Here is a 16651-nt window from a genome sequence, read left to right on the forward strand (position 1 = left end):
GCATCACACGTGCCGTTGTATATTTACACCTCGACAAAGCATCTAATGTCTGATGCCTGTCGATCTGATCCTCCATTTGATCATCAAACGTGGTGCTCTTTGAAAAGACTCTAGGTGGCCAACCTGCTCGCACTCTCGCACTCTTGCACTCTCTGGCTCTCGAGCCTCCTTGTTTTCCATCTTCCGCTTGGGATCCTCCTTCGACATGACGCACTCCAACGGTCCATAGCTAATCGCCTTCGTGGACCTGTGCTTGAATCCCTACCATCATGTTCGTTACAATGAGTGGTGGTACGGGCACCAGGCTCACCGCCGTGACTATCATCTTGACCGGAGTGGCCTCCCTGGTTGCTACTTTACTGTCCTTCCTGTATGCCAGCTCTTGCCGTCCCTTGTTCATGTCAATCTAGGCCGCTTCCTCTGACTTGCTACAGATCCATTTGGCTGCAGTCCAAGAACTACAGAAAACCACTTCTTCAGCGATATGTCATTCGCATTCTTCTCATGGTCCCTATCTACGCCGCATCATCGTGGGCTTCCATCGTCTCCCTCAAAGCTGCCTTCTACCTTGACCCGTTACGCGATATCTATGAAGCCTTCACCATCTACACCTTCCTGCAACTCCTGGTCAACTTCCTCGGCGGAGAACGATCCCTCATTGTCATGATGCACGGGCGGCCACCAGTTTCCCACCCTTGGCCCTTGAACCTCTATCTTTCAAAGGTTGACATCTCCGACCCTCATACCTTTCTCGCCATAAAACGTGGCATTCTTCAATATGCCTACCTCAAACCCATTCTCAGTATTGCCACAATAATCCTCAAGCTGACCGACACTTATCAAGAGGGTTACATCGGCCTCACCTCAGGCTACCTTTGGGTGGGCATTCTCTACAATGCCAGCGTCTCGCTCAGCCTATATTCTCTCGCCATGTTCTGGGTCTGCATGCACCAAGACCTCAAGCCTTTCCGCCCTATGCCCAAATTTTTGTGCATCAAGCTCATTATTTTTGCCTCATACTGGCAAGGCTTCTTCCTATCTATTTTGCAATTCCTCGGCGCCATTCCAAGCAACGTTCCGGGCTACTCCGCTGACAACTTGGCTGCTGCTATTCAAGACGCTCTCATATGTTTCGAAATGCCTATATTTGCCGTCTCGCACTGGTACGCATTTTCGTGGCATGATTATGCTGATGACACCATTTCTGCGGCGAGGATGCCCGTCAAGTATGCGATCCGAGATGCTTTTGGCATACGAGACTTGATTGAAGATACCAAGGAGACATTCCGAGGAAAGCAGTATGACTACAGAAGCTTCGACTCGGGCGACAATGTAATCGCCCACGAAGAGTCTGACTCGCGTGTAGCCCGTATGATGGCTGGCATGCGTTACGAAAGGGGTGGGAAGGGCAAATACTGGATTCAGAAGCCTGGTCAACCCAGCAGCCGTACTCCGCTACTTTCTGGCAACCGGACGTCGAGAGCACCCGCACCAGAAGCCAGAGGTCGAGCTGGCGACTACCGCGCTGCCGACCCTGATTGGGAGATCGCTATCGATGCCGAAGATGAGAGCCTGTACAACAATGCTAGAGCTTTGGAATTTGGCGACTGGAACGTGAGTGCATTCAACTATTTCTATAGTTATCCACTAATCTTGTTGTAACGCAGTATCCCGTCATCACCGCCCACCAGGCGCGTCGAGAAGATTGGCTTTACCGTTCGCCTGGTCTTCTGACCACCTCGACAAATCGTAATTTATTCCAACCAACCAAAGACAATAAGGCTCGGCGTCGGAATGAGATCCGGCAGAGTATCAACAAAGGCAAAACTCGCAGCTCCTCTGCTTCTGGCGAATCATCTGACAACCATAGCGGAGGAGCTGTTGAGTCCAAGTTAAGGCGCGATCGTTCTACTGCCTCCCACAAGTCAGATCAAAGCCAGCTGGTTGATCTGGTGGTCGAAGACACAGAGGCTGAGGAAGCTGAGCTGGTTCGAGCGAGAAAAGAAGGCGGGGATGTGTGGAACAACAGCCAGCAGAAGCACTTTGTAAGGACGTACAGCATTGACGAAGAAGCACCAGAAGGACAAGAGATACGGGAGGGGTTTGATCCAAGCAAAGTGGCGGCAAAACATCCACCGCCAGAACATGCTGTAAGCGACGAGGAGGACGAAGACGAGGAGAACGTTGGAGGTGGCGCCGGTTCAGGCAAGCAGCCTACAGGACGTTACGGAAGTCTAATCGAGGAAGAGAACGTTTGGAACCGGTAGTGAAAGCATTGTTGGTGGGCGTCTGGACTAAACCTTGGCAACGATTATGGAGCGTTTGAGCGAATACCCTGGCGCGTGAACTTCTCTTGGGCTCAAGAATGGAAGAAACTTGGATTTCAAAACATTCTGTTGCGTGCAAACATGATCATGTGTTGAGGAATGTCATCCAAGATAGGCATTCCAACCCCTGTTGGTGCCGTGTCCGGGCTTTGTTTATGGAAAGTCATTGTTGGGGCGGGTCACCATAGCTACAGCTGGCATTTGTCTTCTTTTGTTTCAACTTGGAAGAGGAAACGCTGGATCTGTCTTCGACTCCTCTCAAGTTGAGTTTTCCTGCTTCCTGCTTCACCAGCAATGGGCAAGGAAATTATTGTGTGATGTGTCGCGGTCTCCTTTGCGCTTCTTAAGGTCTGGACTCGGCGGTCATAATGATATCTGCCTATTGGACTTTCTTCTTCTCGTCTTCCTTGTTTCTTGTGTTAGAGGCGCTTCTAGTGCAAGATCTGCCCGCGTGCGCGGTAAGTCGACCAATTTCGGTCTCCTTTTCTGGGCTACAGGAGTCGAACGCTGACTAAAGAAACAGCAACAATGCTTGGGCAATTCCACAAGCGCTCAGCTGACCTGTCCAGTGATTGACATCAAGTGCCTGTGTTCCACAAGCGCATATGTGAGCGCCGTCTCATGCTGTTTGTATCAGCATTGCGACTCGGATGAACAAGCCCGTTAGTTGCCCAAAGTGCGGTTGTAAATCTGTGGACTGACCATCATCTCAGTTGCGATTCAGTTCAATCAGCAGGAGTGCGAGGCAGTCAACGAGACCGCCCCTAACTTTGTAGGATGCTCGCCAGCAGGTCTCTCCAGTGCGCTCTCAAGCGCAAGCGCTGAACAGGCCGCGACCCGCGGCTCGGGCTCGTTGGCGCCATTCAACCCAGCCACCTCTTCGGCATCGATTTCTGGCGTGTTGACAATTACCGGGGATGTGGTGAAGGACAATGCACCTACGCAGACCGGCAGGCGAACGACGGCCAACTTTGAAGGCCGGCCTTTGATGACTGGGAGCTGTGTTGTCCCCTACTTCGCCATTGCCACCAACCCGGGAGGAGCAGTGATTGAGTATCCAGCGGTTGGATGCTCAGACGGTAGAAAAGATTGCTGCCCCTTCGACCCTGCCGAGGATGCAGTCCTCACGAGATGCCCGCAAGATCACTTTACCACTGCAGGTGGATGCTGTCCAATGTGAGCCTCCGAGCCTCCCATTGACTGACAAGTGAAGATGTTAACAGCGAACAGAGGTTACCAAGTATGGTACACAGCCGTTGGTGCACAGACTCCATGCTATTCTGACCTGGTTACCAAATATCTCCCTGTGTCTTCGCCATCAATTCCCGATCTCAGCTTAATTACAGACCACGTCTTTGCTCAAAGGTACGACCTAGCGCTACCTAGAGCGAAAGATGAAGGACTCTCGACAGGGGCCATAGTCGGAATTGCCGTGGGTTCAACAGTGGGAGCCATATTGGTGGCGGGTTTACTCCTTTGCTACTGGAGGAGGAGATCGTCCAAAACCAAAGCAGCCAAAGTGCAATCGACGACCTTCCCACCCAACGAGCCGGCCCTACACCAAATCTCACGCGTGCCCACGACCCACGAGTTGGACAGTCCCGCCACAGCACCACGGTCAGCTGGGGTTGCTTCGTCCAATTGGCCGATCTCGATACCGACTTCGCCTCCTGCATACGAAGGGGGAAAATCACGACCGCTGTCAAACAAATCGCCGATACCTCAAGAACTACCCGGTAGCACATTCATCCACGAGCATCATCCGGCATTTACAGCCACGGGAGAAGTAGAAATGTCAGGCGATGCGGCACCATCGACGCCTCCGAAAACTCCAACACAGAGCGCAATTGATAGTGAGAGGAGATCACCTCCGCTTTCTGCCCTCGGTGCGTCTACACCTCGTACAGGAGCTCAAAGCCCTGGATTCATTTCGCCTCTCTCGTCACCCAAGTTTCCTCAGCATCGGTGATAGTTTAGACTAGTTCTGAGGCGTAATCATTTGTCACAATGAGACGTGTTGTCCAATGTTGTTGTTTTGGGCCGAAAAGAGGGATTAGGAATGCTGTGGGTTCACTCTCTTATTGCATACATTTAGTACCAAGCACAACGCAGCTTTCCTATATGTACAAGTAGTGCTTATAGTAACCACCATCAGACAAGGCTGATGGAAGGGGCTTCAACAGGAATATCACGTGACCAAAATTTTCAGGAGGCAAAAATTGTCATAAAGCAGGCGCAGCTCCAACCCGGATCTTTCCACTTATGTCACCTTATGTCACGTGCTTGCGCCTGCTTGCGCCCACCTGACTCGGGCAATCGTAATTCCGCAATCACCGTGTGTGGCGACTTGGAAATGGTCCCGTCCCGCGACCGGCGAGCCAGACAGAGTAAAGTACTAGGTACCTATTATTCGTAGGCGGTAGACGACAGAACTGTAGAACTGCAGACTGCGCTAGTTGCCTTGCCCCATCCACCCGTGGTTCGACATCCATCTCATTCCATTTCACCTCGTCAGTCTCTTGATCACCTTCCGCATCCAAGAGCCATTGGTTGCCTGTGGCAAGGCTGTCTTCTTCACTTCCATTTCTTTTCTTGCTTTATCAATTTTGATTTCATCTCCTTCTACGTTTTGATAGTCTCTCAATTTTGACCAGCGGCCCTTGCCGCCACCTCCAGCCAAGATGGCTGCGCTATCCCAGCTCCCGGTAAGTCTCACAAGCCCGGTACCCCAGGAAATGGTTACTGACCTGGCGCATTAGAGCCTGTCTGTCGACATATGGACCACATTGCCATCCATCACTGGATCTCCGTTGGCCATCCTTCGACGCCACCGCCTCGCTCGCCGGCAGCCTGTTACAGACGTTCTGACCGAAACGACAACCCCTCGTACAGCACAACAGCATCAGGCACCCGTGAGTCGTCCTCATATTCCTCTTGGTGTTTCTATTCTAACAGTTGCCAGGGATCTTTAGCAACGGTTTTGCCAGATTTCCTGTCCTCCGCCCCCGTCGAACGTCTTGGACCGACGTCTTTGATGACTGTCCCGTCGAATTTCCCAATCCTGTCCTTTCGGTCTCTCCAGTCTAGCGGTTTTCGATCTCAGAGCCCCCTTGTCGCACTCAGGCGAGGCTTCTCAACCAACGCCACTCCAAAGCCGCAAGTTGCCTCGTCCCTACCGCCCAAGACTGATAACGCAATGTTGTCTCGTCGATCGACCATGACATCCCTCCTGTTTGGTTCTTCGCGGAGGACTAGCTTCGCTATAAGTGGGCAACGACGCGGGTTCTCGAATACTTTCCAGCCGGCCAATCATAATATGCTTGCTCATGCAGAACGGACCGCCAACAACAATCCCACAAGTCCAACAGCCCAAAGCGCTTTCTACTCGGCCTTACTACGAGCCAATATGCCCAAAATTGTGATTGAACGTTATCAGACCGGACGCTATGCCAGCAATCCTGCTGTCGATGCAGCTTACCTCAAGGCTCTACAGATGACAGGCTCCGTCCCTGGTCCTGGAGAGACATACTCTGGAGCTTCCCAAGAACTGAGCCAGGAAAAGCTCAAAGCCGTGGGACAAGCCGTCGCTGGCCAGAACTTCGGTGGTCAAATCGTGAGGCCTGGAGCCAAACCAGGTACCGGTGCAAAGGAGGCACCATTGTATGTGGTGGTGGAGGAATCCTGGGGTGCCGTAATCCTGAAGTGGGCCAAGACCCTCCTCACGTTTGGACTGACCGGCTACTTCCTCCTTGTCGCTCTGACCATGGCCGTTGAGTTCACCGGCAACTTTCGCACACGAGTCGGTCAGAATAATGAAGTACAGCCACAGCACCAGACCGTCCGATTCAGTGATGTCCACGGTTGTGACGACGCCAAAGATGAGCTACAAGAACTGGTCGAATTCCTCACCAACCCCGAAAAATTCAACCAACTTGGGGGAAAGCTGCCCAAAGGAGTTCTTCTGGTGGGGCCCCCAGGGACGGGAAAGACCATGCTCGCACGAGCCGTTGCCGGTGAAGCAGGGGTTCCTGTGTTCTACATGTCGGGATCCGAATTCGACGAGCTCTACGTTGGTGTAGGGGCCAAACGGGTGAGAGATCTCTTCGCTCAAGCTCGCAACAAAGCACCAGCCATCATATTCATCGACGAATTGGATGCGGTGGGTGGAAAGCGAAACGCACGAGACCCAGCCTACGCCAAGCAGACTTTGAATCAGTTGCTGACAGAACTCGATGGCTTCAGCCCGAGCACTGGCGTCATCCTCATTGCTGCTACCAACTACCCCGAGTCGCTCGACCAGGCCTTGACCAGACCTGGGCGTTTCGACCGGCACGTCAATGTCGGGCTCCCGGACGTCCGCGGCCGCGTCGAGATCCTTAAACACCACATGAAGAATGTTCCTATTGCTGCAGACGTGGATGCCACCAATCTTGCAAGAGCCACAAGCGGGATGTCTGGGGCCGATCTTGCCAACCTTGTCAATCAGGCAGCTGTGCACGCCTCTCGGCTCAAGTACAAGAAGGTCAATGCCCAGAATTTTGAGTGGGCCAAAGATAAGATCATGATGGGATCTGAGCACAAATCCCGTATGATCCGCGAGAAGGACAAGGTTATGACGGCCTATCACGAAGCCGGACATGCGTTGGTCAACCTCTTCACTCCGTCCAGTGACCAATTATACAAGATGACGATTGTTCCTCGTGGCCATGCTTTGGGGGTAACACACTTTCTCCCAGAAATGGACGCCGTGAGTATGAGCTACGACCAATTTCTTGCACACATCGACGTCGCCATGGGAGGAAGAGCGGCCGAAGAGCTGGTCTACGGCCCTGAAAAGGTGACCAGCGGCATTCAGTCCGATGTTTCAAGTGCAACCCGCACAGCATATCACCTCGTCACGCAGTGTGGTTATTCTCCTAAGCTCGGCAATGTCGACCTCCATTCGGGCTATGACCGATTATCGAGCGAGACGAAGCAGGAGATTGAACGCGAAGTGCGAGATATCGTTGAGGCGGCTCGCCTTCGAGCTGAAAAGATTGTCAAGGAGAAGCGAAAGGAGCTTGAGGCACTCAAGGATGCCTTGATGGAATTTGAGACTCTTGACGCCGAACAAATCCATAAGATATTGCGCGGGGAGAAGTTGAAGCGATTGGAGGTGGAGCTCAGAGAGAGCGAGGAGAAGGAGAGCACCGAGGGCGGTGGCCGTGGGAATAATCCACAGCCGCCTAAGAAGGAAAAGGAGACAGGACCCAAAGGGGGCGTTGGAATCAAATTGCCGGATGTCTTGCTTCCGCCGGGGACTCGGCCGACAACGAGCGGAGAGAGCGCACGAGTTGTCGAGAGATGACATTGTGCATGTTACCCTTCTCCTTAGCAACTGTGATATGTTAGCGAGCAAAAGACGATGTTCGTTGGGAAACATTACTCTTTGCATAGTCATTGCTCCTCTCTACGGGGCCATTTTGCATTCCTGTGTTATGTGATGTCTCTCATGGTGATAAAAAGGAGTGGTTCATGTTAGGTAACTACTTACCTACCTAGGTATTGTTAAAATGTACTTGGTGGTTGGAAGTTGGAAATGAGAAGCGTTTGTAGAGTTACACTTCGCTGTAGTTTTCTTATCGCGATTGATGAGTGAGTGGCGTGGCAGGCGTGACTACATTCCAATTCCAAGGCGCAGCTTCGATGTCATTCTCACTTTGTACATCATGTGTGACATTTTGTTTCATACCACTTCAAGATGCTGTAACAGGACCTAGGCTGGGGCTCTTTCCTATCGACCTGATGGCCTGACTCGTCTCATAATCTATTGCCAATTCGAACATCCTTCTAAGCATCCAGCGATGACACTCCCATTGCCCGGCAGCCCTTCGTGGTCGTGGCCCGTCTTTCGTGAGAGACTCAAACATGCGTTCAGCGGTGCAGATCCCCGGGTCTGTGTGGCATTCTGGCTGTTTGGTAAGTACTTCCGCCCTGGGATGGTCTCTTCGGCGGCTTGCTTCAATACACCTACGGCAGACTCACACAAGAACCGATTGATAGGCCTCATCAACAATGTCCTCTATGTCATTATCCTTTCCGCGGCGCAAGACCTGGTGGGACAAGATGTGCCCAAGGGCCTCGTTCTACTTGCCGATGTTATTCCCTCATTCTTAACCAAACTCTCCGCTCCCTACTTCATCCATGCGATCCCCTATCCTGTTCGCATCCTCGCCTTTGTCACTTTGTCCGCGGCTGGAATGCTTCTCATAGCACTCACCCCGGGCAGCACAGATGCCAAAAATATCTCCATCAAGATGGCGGGGGTTGTGTTGGCGTCCCTCAGCAGTGGAGGAGGAGAGTTGACATTTGTTGGCATGGTCCACTACTACGGACCTTTTTCGCTAGCAGCCTGGGGCAGTGGCACTGGTGGCGCTGGTCTGATCGGTGCTGGTGCGTATGCTTTGGCGAGAATTACTCTCGGGCTCAGTGTCAGGACCACATTGTTAGTTTCAGCATGTCTTCCTGCGGTTATGCTGGCGAGCTTCTATCTGGTCCTCCCCTTGGGACCCCTGAAAAGTCACTCGCATGAGAGTCATTCTCAGAGGGCACATCGGGGCGATAGAGAAGAAGCAGACATGCAAGAGTCCAACGATGAGGAAGATCACGATGATCTCGAAGATTCTCAACAAGCCGGCCTCCTATCGAACCCTCGTCTCAGCCAGGGCAATTCCAAACCTACTTTTTTATCTCAATCTCCGACCGACGGTGCGTCAAGTGCATGGTTGCAATTCCAGCACAATCTCTACCGTGCTCGAGGGCTTTTTTTCCCTTTCATGCTTCCGCTCCTACTGGTCTACATTGCCGAATATACAATCAACCAAGGGGTGGCTCCAACGCTACTGTTTCCGCTCGCAGAAAGCCCATTCTCCAAGTATCGCTCATTCTATCCTGCTTACGGCGCCATCTATCAAGCGGGAGTCTTTGTTTCGCGTTCATCTACCCCTTTCCTCCGAGTTCACAATCTCTATTTCCCCTCGTTACTCCAGGTCCTCAATCTGGTGATCCTTACGGTCCATGCCCTTTTCGATCTGATACCCTCGGTGTATATTGTTTTCATTATCATCTTTTGGGAAGGACTGCTAGGAGGGCTGGTGTATGTGAACACGTTTGCGGAAATCAGTGATACTGTGAACAAAAGGGACCGCGAATTCTCGTTGTCGGCGACGACAGTCAGCGATTCTGCAGGGATCTGCATCGCGGGATTTATCAGTATGGCGGTGGAAGTTTGGTTGTGCAATTGGCAGGTGCACCATGGGAGGGAGTTCTGTCGGTTAGTGGAGGTTTGAGGCCAGCAGGCTAGGACCTTCTTATGGGCCTTCTCTACTATTTGACCCGTCATTCCAAGGCAAATGAATTACTTAGAGACTTCCGTTCGCAAGATTAAAACTCCCTCTCTCGATACCTACTTTACCTAGTCAAGCGCCACAGGCCTTAGAGAAGGATGTGGACGGTTCAGGCATTTGCTCACGTGACCAGTATGGATGGGAAGCGTTTCAAGCACTGCAAGTACTAAGCACCTAGGCTAAACAGTAGCATCATGATGACTCATGGGGATTCTCCCAAACCTACCCCGTACCTTCATGTCTACAATGCAGCTAACTTCTCAGACAGTTTAGTGAGCTGACAGTTACCTGATCAGTGATAACTAGCATTGGGAAAAACCACCTCCGTATAGAAACGGTACCAGAGAGGTAAGATGAAGTCCTCGAATAGGCCAGCGGCGGAGGTTGTCAGGCGTTAATAAGTTGAGCAAATGGTCGTCCAATGATTATGGAAGGCTACCTTGTTTAGGTTTCCAGCTATCGTCAGTTTAGTGAGTGCGAGGCTTCCAGGGTTACTTCAACCGTTCCGAGGCCGAAAGCCCTGTAGGCCCTGTGGCCCTGTGGCCCTGTGGTGCCTGCAGCTTGTCCAACAACCCATGCTTGCAGGCGGCTGCCCGGCATGTCTGTATTCATCCGAGCTGGAAGCAGGGTTCCTGTTAAGGCCACACACAGCACAGAGCTCCAGGCCCGAGGGTCGGCATCGGCCATTCACCAACGCCCACTGCCCAGAGCCAACTAGCCTAGCTTACTTTGTAGGTACCAAGGGACAAACAAGCCTCTGAGTACGCAGATAGTGGGTGAGTGGCCCTCGAGGACAGACCACAAACGCCATGCATGTCAACTCGAAGGCGCGTGCCGGGGCCCAGGGCCCCAACCTGAATCTGAATCTGAACCTGAACCTGGAAAACACCAACTTGCAACTCTGAAGCAAGAATTCCAGATCAACCTTGAACTGCGTCTCCCGCAATCAAGACTCTAGTCTTCAACACAAGCGCCACCGTCATCTTCGTCTACTCTCCGTTTCATCCTTATTCTCCTCATTTGTCTCTCGTGTTTGTGAGGCGCGCTGCCCAACCTTTACTTACCGACCTTGACCGTTGCCGGACACCATTATCCCACATCAAACAAGGTTCACAGATATTTCTGAAGCACAACTTGACTTGTTCTGGTTTGCTTAGTGTCACCACTTATCATTATCTCGGACATTGTCAGAAGCCCCGTGACCACGACGTGGCTGCGTGGGCTCTTACCGCTGGCTGCTGGCTGCTGGCTTCTGACTGCTCCTACAGACCTTTTTATCTCTCGTTAGTCAGGCTCCTACAATCCCAGGTGCCCAAGCACCGTGGCACTCAAGCTACTCCAACACCAACACCAATACGTCTTGACGAACTCGGTTAGGGACGTCCAGGCGACCTTTACTAACCTTGCTCTGGTAGGAGATCCACTCTCGACTGGCCGCCTCCACATCATTTTCGGCTTCTGCGATTCATCCACATCCATTACCATATCCACAATCAAGTGTCCACATCCACATCCACATCATCTGCATGACCGTGGTCCGCCTCCCTGTTGATCATCCCGCATTCCACCATCCGCTCTTTCACGCTTTTTCCCATCACTCATCATCATTACTACTACAGCCAAAAGCACTACTGTCAACAACCATCGCCATCAGTCCACACCTCTGCGACAATGGCCATGCAAGGCCACTCGCCTTTTAATGGGCCTTCTAGCCCTCAGCGCACTTACAACGGTACCTGACCTCTTTTCCGTTCCCTCCTCTCTCTCTCTCTCTCTCCATCTTCTTCGTTCATTTTCTTCACACCGTTGTCGCGCACAAATAATCATTTTCTAATCTCCTTGTCAGGTTACCCCGATTCTCAACATCAACCTCAGATGTATTCCCAACACTCGAGAAACATGTTACCGCCCTCCCCCCAACATTACCCTCCACAGCGCTTTTCACAACCTCCTCTCCCGGCGCCTCCCTCCTCTACCGCTCCTCAGAATCCCCCGGTTTCCTATCACAAAAGACCTGGTAGTAGCATGTCGATATCGTCCATGCTAGGAGTCGCAGAACCTGATCGGGCCCCTCCTGATCAACAGCAAATACCTACCTCGAGAGAACCCTCCAGACAATCCTCGAGCTCCGGCCCACCTTTACTGCTCGGCGCCGCAATGTCACCGCCTCCTGCCTATGCCTCAAAACACGCCTCGAATAATGACCACATGTACAATCAAAGGTCCAATACTCCCGATCGTATGGACACTACCTCTCCGACCGGTACCAGACCTCATCGCTCAAGTTCCGGCAACACGGTTCAACGAGCTGCCTCATTTTACGATCCTCATCCTCGTTCTACACCAAACTCGGGAGTCATGGGCGGTCTCCCTGGACCGAGATATCCATCCCCGTTTGCTCCCGCTCATCACTCCAGAGACGATTACGGAGATCGCAACAGGCGAACAAGCATAAGTGGGATATTGCAGCGCCCAGAGAGTCAACCTCAACTAGCGACTAGCAATCCACCTTTCCATTCGGGCCCCAGTCCACATCCTCGTCCAGAAAGCATCCCCTCACTCTTGCATTCGGACAGACCTGGTCCTGAACCTCCACGACAAACTCCGCACGCTGGGACTTACGACACTCGACCCCCAGGTCTGCCAGCACTGTCACGTCTCCCTGTAAATACTCCTTCACAACAGAGCTACCAATCCCCATACGACCGACCAGTCCTGCAGTCGCTATCACCCGAAATCCGCCGTTCTCACCTCAATGGCACCGAGTCTCGCGGCCTTGCTCCTATTCTAAACCAGCAAAACGACGGCGCTCACTCTTTTCAACAAATGGCCCGGCAAGATTCAATGCAGTCTCAAAGCGACAGATCACTCGCTGGTGATCGTTCACGCGCCCCAAATCGTCCATATTCGCCATTTGCAGGGTCTGTTGTATCTCATAATAATCAGGCAATGGGGGAAGTAATGAGAAAGGGAAGCGAGGAACTTTCACAACACCGAGCCATTCTCTCTCTAGCTCATGACTCGAAGAGAGGAAGGTACTCACCAGTGCCACAGGCCGTTCAAGGTGCGCAAGCGCAGACACCTGTTCCCGACGCCGGAATCAAGACCGAGCAAGGCCGAGTATTCTCAGGCATCGGCGGCGCTTTGGGCACCGCCAGTCAGCCACAAACGTCAACACCGCAGCCAATGTCCGCCAGCCCATTCAAACAGAATGATTCCAATTCAAAATTGAGCGAAGAGAACCTGGTCAAAATGTCACGCACCGCCTCAGGAGCAAGCAAACGAGCTCGCAAGGCCATGGACGAAGACTCACGCGGAGACGGTGAAAGTACTGCGGCCAAGAAGAATGGCACTTCCAAGACAAAACGAGGAAAATACCAGCATTCATACAAACTTGATCTGGACGAAGCCGCGCAGCCTCAGAAGAAACCCGGATCGTTCACGTCGACGGAAAAGGCATCTCATCCACGCTCGACCGCTGGTACTGGTGCGTCGAATCCTCAACCTCTCGCCAATCTTGCAACTTCGCGCCACGTCTCATCCGCAGAGCCAAAACCATCGTCGCGGAAGATTATCAAGATATCGTCAGTTGTGGCATCAGCAGCGAAAAATCCCCGCCGGCACCTTGGGTTCTTCAAATACAACCCTCAAGTCACGCCCATCGACAGTCCCCGTCCAAGTACCCACAAGTTTGATGTTTCCATCAGGCCGAATCTCATTCCATCTTTTCAACAACCTGAAAATATCAACTGTACCTACACCATTCGTGTATCTCGGATGTGGCTCAAAGAGCGCGAAAGACGCCTGATTGGCGCCGAAAGATATCTGTGGGGCTCAGGGATATATACCGACGATTCAGACCCCATCGCGGCAGCCATGCATTCTGGTTTCATTACCGCCGTGCCTCCCAGTGGAGTTGATGAAGTTCTTCTAGATCAAATCATCCGAGAGCAAAACTCGAAGATTGAGGGAGGTTCAGCGCCCGAGAAACCAGCGCCTGTGCCTGAAAATAAAGATCTCCACATCACTTTAGTGGTGCTCCCGGCCCTGGAGCGATACGCAGAGTCGGCAAGATTTGGAATCAAGTCCAGGAGCTGGCCAGACGAGTCTTGCGGTAGCGAGACAAAGACGCCGCACGATGGAGTGAGCTTCATGGTCCTCAAGACCGAGTTCCTGGAAGACGGGATCGAGTCGCAACGAGTGGGGAGGACTGGGGTGGAGAAGCGAGAAAGACTGAGAAGAGAGCTCCAGGAAAGGCAACGAGGCCTGGAGCTGGAGAAACAAAAATTGTTGGAAGCTGCCGCAAGGGCAACCTTGCGCAAACGTCGCCAAAAGCAAGGGGTAACGGACAAAGACGCCGTGAAAGTAACGTCGACAGAGCTGTTATCATCTCTATCGAAAGCCAACGAAGCAGGTGTCGATGACGTCGGTGACAGTAGTCCAAAACTGGATGTGGGCCAAAGTCCTGGCGAGTGGATTCGGCAGTTGACAGTTGCGGCTGCATAGATGGAATGGACGTGGGTGTGTACACAAGCAACGGCGCCGGGTGCGTGGATAGCGACAAGTCAAGTCAAGAGGATTTATCGACCGGATCGAATGTGCATTGTTGGACAATTTCGTGTTGAAGCTAGACGTAGCTCCACGGGTCGGGTCAGACAAGCAATGTGTATGTGGCCTAACGAATAAGAATAACGTGACCTAGGTTGAGCATCGCCTCTCAAGTACTTGTATAAAAAAATAGCATGTTTTGATTGATTGCAAACGTCCACAGTAATGTATATACAGGGGTCACCAGATACACCCAAGGAGGTCATCCACATCCATGTACCCTCAGCTAAATATGTAGGTCGGGGCCATGACTTTCCAGTAATAATGCGGGCGGATTCGATCTCATCCCTAGTCAATCTGAGATGATGTGTTGTCGTCAGCAAGACCTTGTCCTGCAGCGACGTTAAACACTGTCCCTCCCCGCACCGAAATAACTGTCCAAGGTCCGACTTTCCCACCATGGCCTCATGCTTCCTCCAGGACTCACTTCGACGAGCGACAAGTCAACACCACTGCCTCACTGACCTGGGGCAACGAGTAGGCCCTTTTTGCCGATATCCGGTGCCCATCCACCGGCAAGGGCCTCGCCACCATTGTTCAATCCGTATTCTTTGATCCGAGCCTCGAGCTCGGGCCGGAAATGTCGGATCAGACCTTGAATGGGCCATGCAAAGGCTTCACCGAGAGCTATCGTCGGAGTAGAACACAATGTCAGCTTAAACAGAATTCGAGGAAGACATACGATTCGAGGGGAAGTCGAAGACAACAACATATCTAAAAGATCAAAAAAAAACTTACCACAAATACTGTGACCTTCGACTTGCTTCGTCAGCTCTTGTAGCATGTCGATCTCACGCGCACGAGCTTGACCTTTCTCGAATCGCTCCATCATCTTGGCCGTCCAGGTGCTGCCCTCTCGGCATGGTGTGCATTGGCCACACGACTCGTGCTTATAGAATTGTGACAAGCGAGCAATCATCCGTACGACGTCGGTAGACTTGTCCATGACAATCACGGCCGCCGTGCCCAAACCTGACTGTGAGTCCTTCAGAGCGTCGAAATCCATCAGTTGGTCATCGCAGATCTTTTTCGGGAGAATAGGTGTTGATGAGCCGCCGGGAATGACAGCCAGGAGGTTGTCCCATCCTCCTCGGACACCACCGCAATGTTTCTCGATGAGCTCTCGGAGGGGGATGGACATTTCTTCTTCCACGGTACAGGGGTTGTTGACATGACCGGAGATACAGAAGAGTTTGGTGCCCTGATTTCTCTCACGCCCGAATCCTGCAAACCACTTCGCGCCACGGCGCACAATGGTCGGGCAGACAGCGACGGTTTCGACGTTTGTGACGGTTGAAGGGCAACCGAACAAACCGACAGCAGCAGGGAAGGGGGGCTTCAATCTTGGTTTGCCGGCTTTTCCTTCCAAGGATTCGATCAATGATGTCTCCTCACCACAAACATAAGCTCCCATGCCTCGATGCAGATAGACGTCAAAGTCGTATCCTGAGCCACAAGCATTTTTTCCAATGAGACCATTCTTGTATGCTTCTTGGATGGCGCGTTGGAGAACGGTAGCTTCGTGATAAAACTCGCCGCGGATGTAGATGTATGCAGCTGTAGCGTTCATGGCTCGGCCCACCACGAGACATCCCTCGACAAGCTTATGAGGGTCTTTGCGCATGATCTCTCGATCCTTACATGTCCCAGGTTCACCTTCATCTGCATTCACAACCAGGTACCGAGGTTTCTTATCGTTTTCCCAGCCCTTGAAGTTCATGAATGACTGCGTCAAAACTGTCAGTAAACCGTTCTCAGTTCGGCCAGTTGTGGGGCACAGGGTTGCATACAAATTTCAAACCAGAAGGAAATCCTGCACCTCCTCTTCCTCTCAATCCAGAAGCCTTGATCTCGTTGATCAACCAATCATGACCCTTTTGAACAATCTCCTTCGTCTTGTACCAATCACCATATTTCATGGCCGATTTCAAATCGGTGCCATGGTGGCCATAGAGGTTCTGGAAAATGCGATCTTGGTCTTTCAGACCTCCATAGCGTCTCTGCTGAGGTTGACCTTCCTGGACGGTGGCATATGAGCGATGTTGCAAGGTCGAGGAGCTGGTGGCGGAGAGGGAGGAGAGCGGGATTGAGCTGGACCGAGGAGCTGTTTTGGCCGCAGCTTTGGCGACGGAAGCGGTGGCGCTCGACCGGACGATCATTGTCGTAGAGGACTTATGAGATCGAGAAGGTAGAGCGCACACACTCGAGGCGTGTGGATGTGCTTGTAGGAAGGGAGGGAGGGCGATGGGATGCGGTTGTCGTTTGCGGGTGTCGGATTGAGGAGAATCTATGATGGAGTCGTGGAAAGTGAGATCGTTAATACAGTCTTGT

General features: G+C 52.2%; 6 protein-coding genes across 7 annotated transcripts; 5 read left to right on the forward strand and 1 right to left on the reverse strand.

Moving 5' to 3' along the window:
* Nucleotides 1-42: 42 nt before the first annotated feature.
* On the forward strand, nucleotides 43-2683 carry PV10_01877 (uncharacterized protein). Its single transcript, XM_016366125.1, has 3 exons — nucleotides 43-370; nucleotides 435-1614; nucleotides 1668-2683. Exons 1-3 carry the CDS (start codon nucleotides 270-272, stop codon nucleotides 2265-2267), a joined length of 1881 nt encoding a protein of 626 aa, XP_016229774.1. The 5' UTR covers nucleotides 43-269; the 3' UTR covers nucleotides 2268-2683.
* Nucleotides 2684-2695: 12 nt separating this feature from the next.
* PV10_01878 (uncharacterized protein) lies at nucleotides 2696-4296 on the forward strand (the record flags this gene model as incomplete). Its single annotated transcript, XM_016366126.1, has 4 exons — nucleotides 2696-2785; nucleotides 2851-2989; nucleotides 3041-3503; nucleotides 3558-4296. 4 exons carry the CDS (start codon nucleotides 2696-2698, stop codon nucleotides 4294-4296), a joined length of 1431 nt encoding a protein of 476 aa, XP_016229775.1.
* A 494-nt stretch (nucleotides 4297-4790) lies between these two features.
* On the forward strand, nucleotides 4791-7914 carry PV10_01879 (uncharacterized protein). The gene is made up of 3 exons (XM_016366127.1): nucleotides 4791-5032; nucleotides 5087-5239; nucleotides 5290-7914. The coding sequence occupies exons 1-3, from the start codon at nucleotides 5009-5011 to the stop codon at nucleotides 7672-7674; spliced, it is 2562 nt and encodes an 853-aa protein (XP_016229776.1). The 5' UTR covers nucleotides 4791-5008; the 3' UTR covers nucleotides 7675-7914.
* A 93-nt stretch (nucleotides 7915-8007) lies between these two features.
* PV10_01880 (uncharacterized protein) lies at nucleotides 8008-9796 on the forward strand. Its single transcript, XM_016366128.1, has 2 exons — nucleotides 8008-8285; nucleotides 8370-9796. The coding sequence occupies exons 1-2, from the start codon at nucleotides 8171-8173 to the stop codon at nucleotides 9653-9655; spliced, it is 1401 nt and encodes a 466-aa protein (XP_016229777.1). The 5' UTR covers nucleotides 8008-8170; the 3' UTR covers nucleotides 9656-9796.
* Nucleotides 9797-10595: 799 nt separating this feature from the next.
* On the forward strand, nucleotides 10596-14463 carry PV10_01881. Of its 2 annotated transcripts, XM_016366129.1 has the most exons (3): nucleotides 10596-10995; nucleotides 11128-11444; nucleotides 11559-14463. In XM_016366129.1, exons 2-3 carry the CDS (start codon nucleotides 11384-11386, stop codon nucleotides 14216-14218), a joined length of 2721 nt encoding a protein of 906 aa, XP_016229778.1. In that variant the 5' UTR covers nucleotides 10596-10995; nucleotides 11128-11383; the 3' UTR covers nucleotides 14219-14463. The 2 variants fall into 2 exon arrangements, with proteins under 2 accessions (XP_016229778.1, XP_016229779.1); XM_016366130.1 differs by having other exon boundaries at nucleotides 11128-14463.
* Nucleotides 14435-16588, reverse strand: PV10_01882 (NADH-ubiquinone oxidoreductase 51 kDa subunit, mitochondrial). Its single transcript, XM_016366131.1, has 3 exons — nucleotides 16111-16588; nucleotides 15059-16046; nucleotides 14435-14947 (listed from the first exon to the last, which is right to left on the reverse strand). The coding sequence occupies exons 1-3, from the start codon at nucleotides 16477-16479 to the stop codon at nucleotides 14778-14780; spliced, it is 1527 nt and encodes a 508-aa protein (XP_016229780.1). The 5' UTR covers nucleotides 16480-16588; the 3' UTR covers nucleotides 14435-14777.
* Between the last annotated feature and the right edge of the window lie 63 nt (nucleotides 16589-16651).

This window comes from Exophiala mesophila (genome assembly GCF_000836275.1).
Source record: "Exophiala mesophila strain CBS 40295 unplaced genomic scaffold supercont1.1, whole genome shotgun sequence".
NCBI lineage: Eukaryota > Fungi > Ascomycota > Eurotiomycetes > Chaetothyriales > Herpotrichiellaceae > Exophiala > Exophiala mesophila.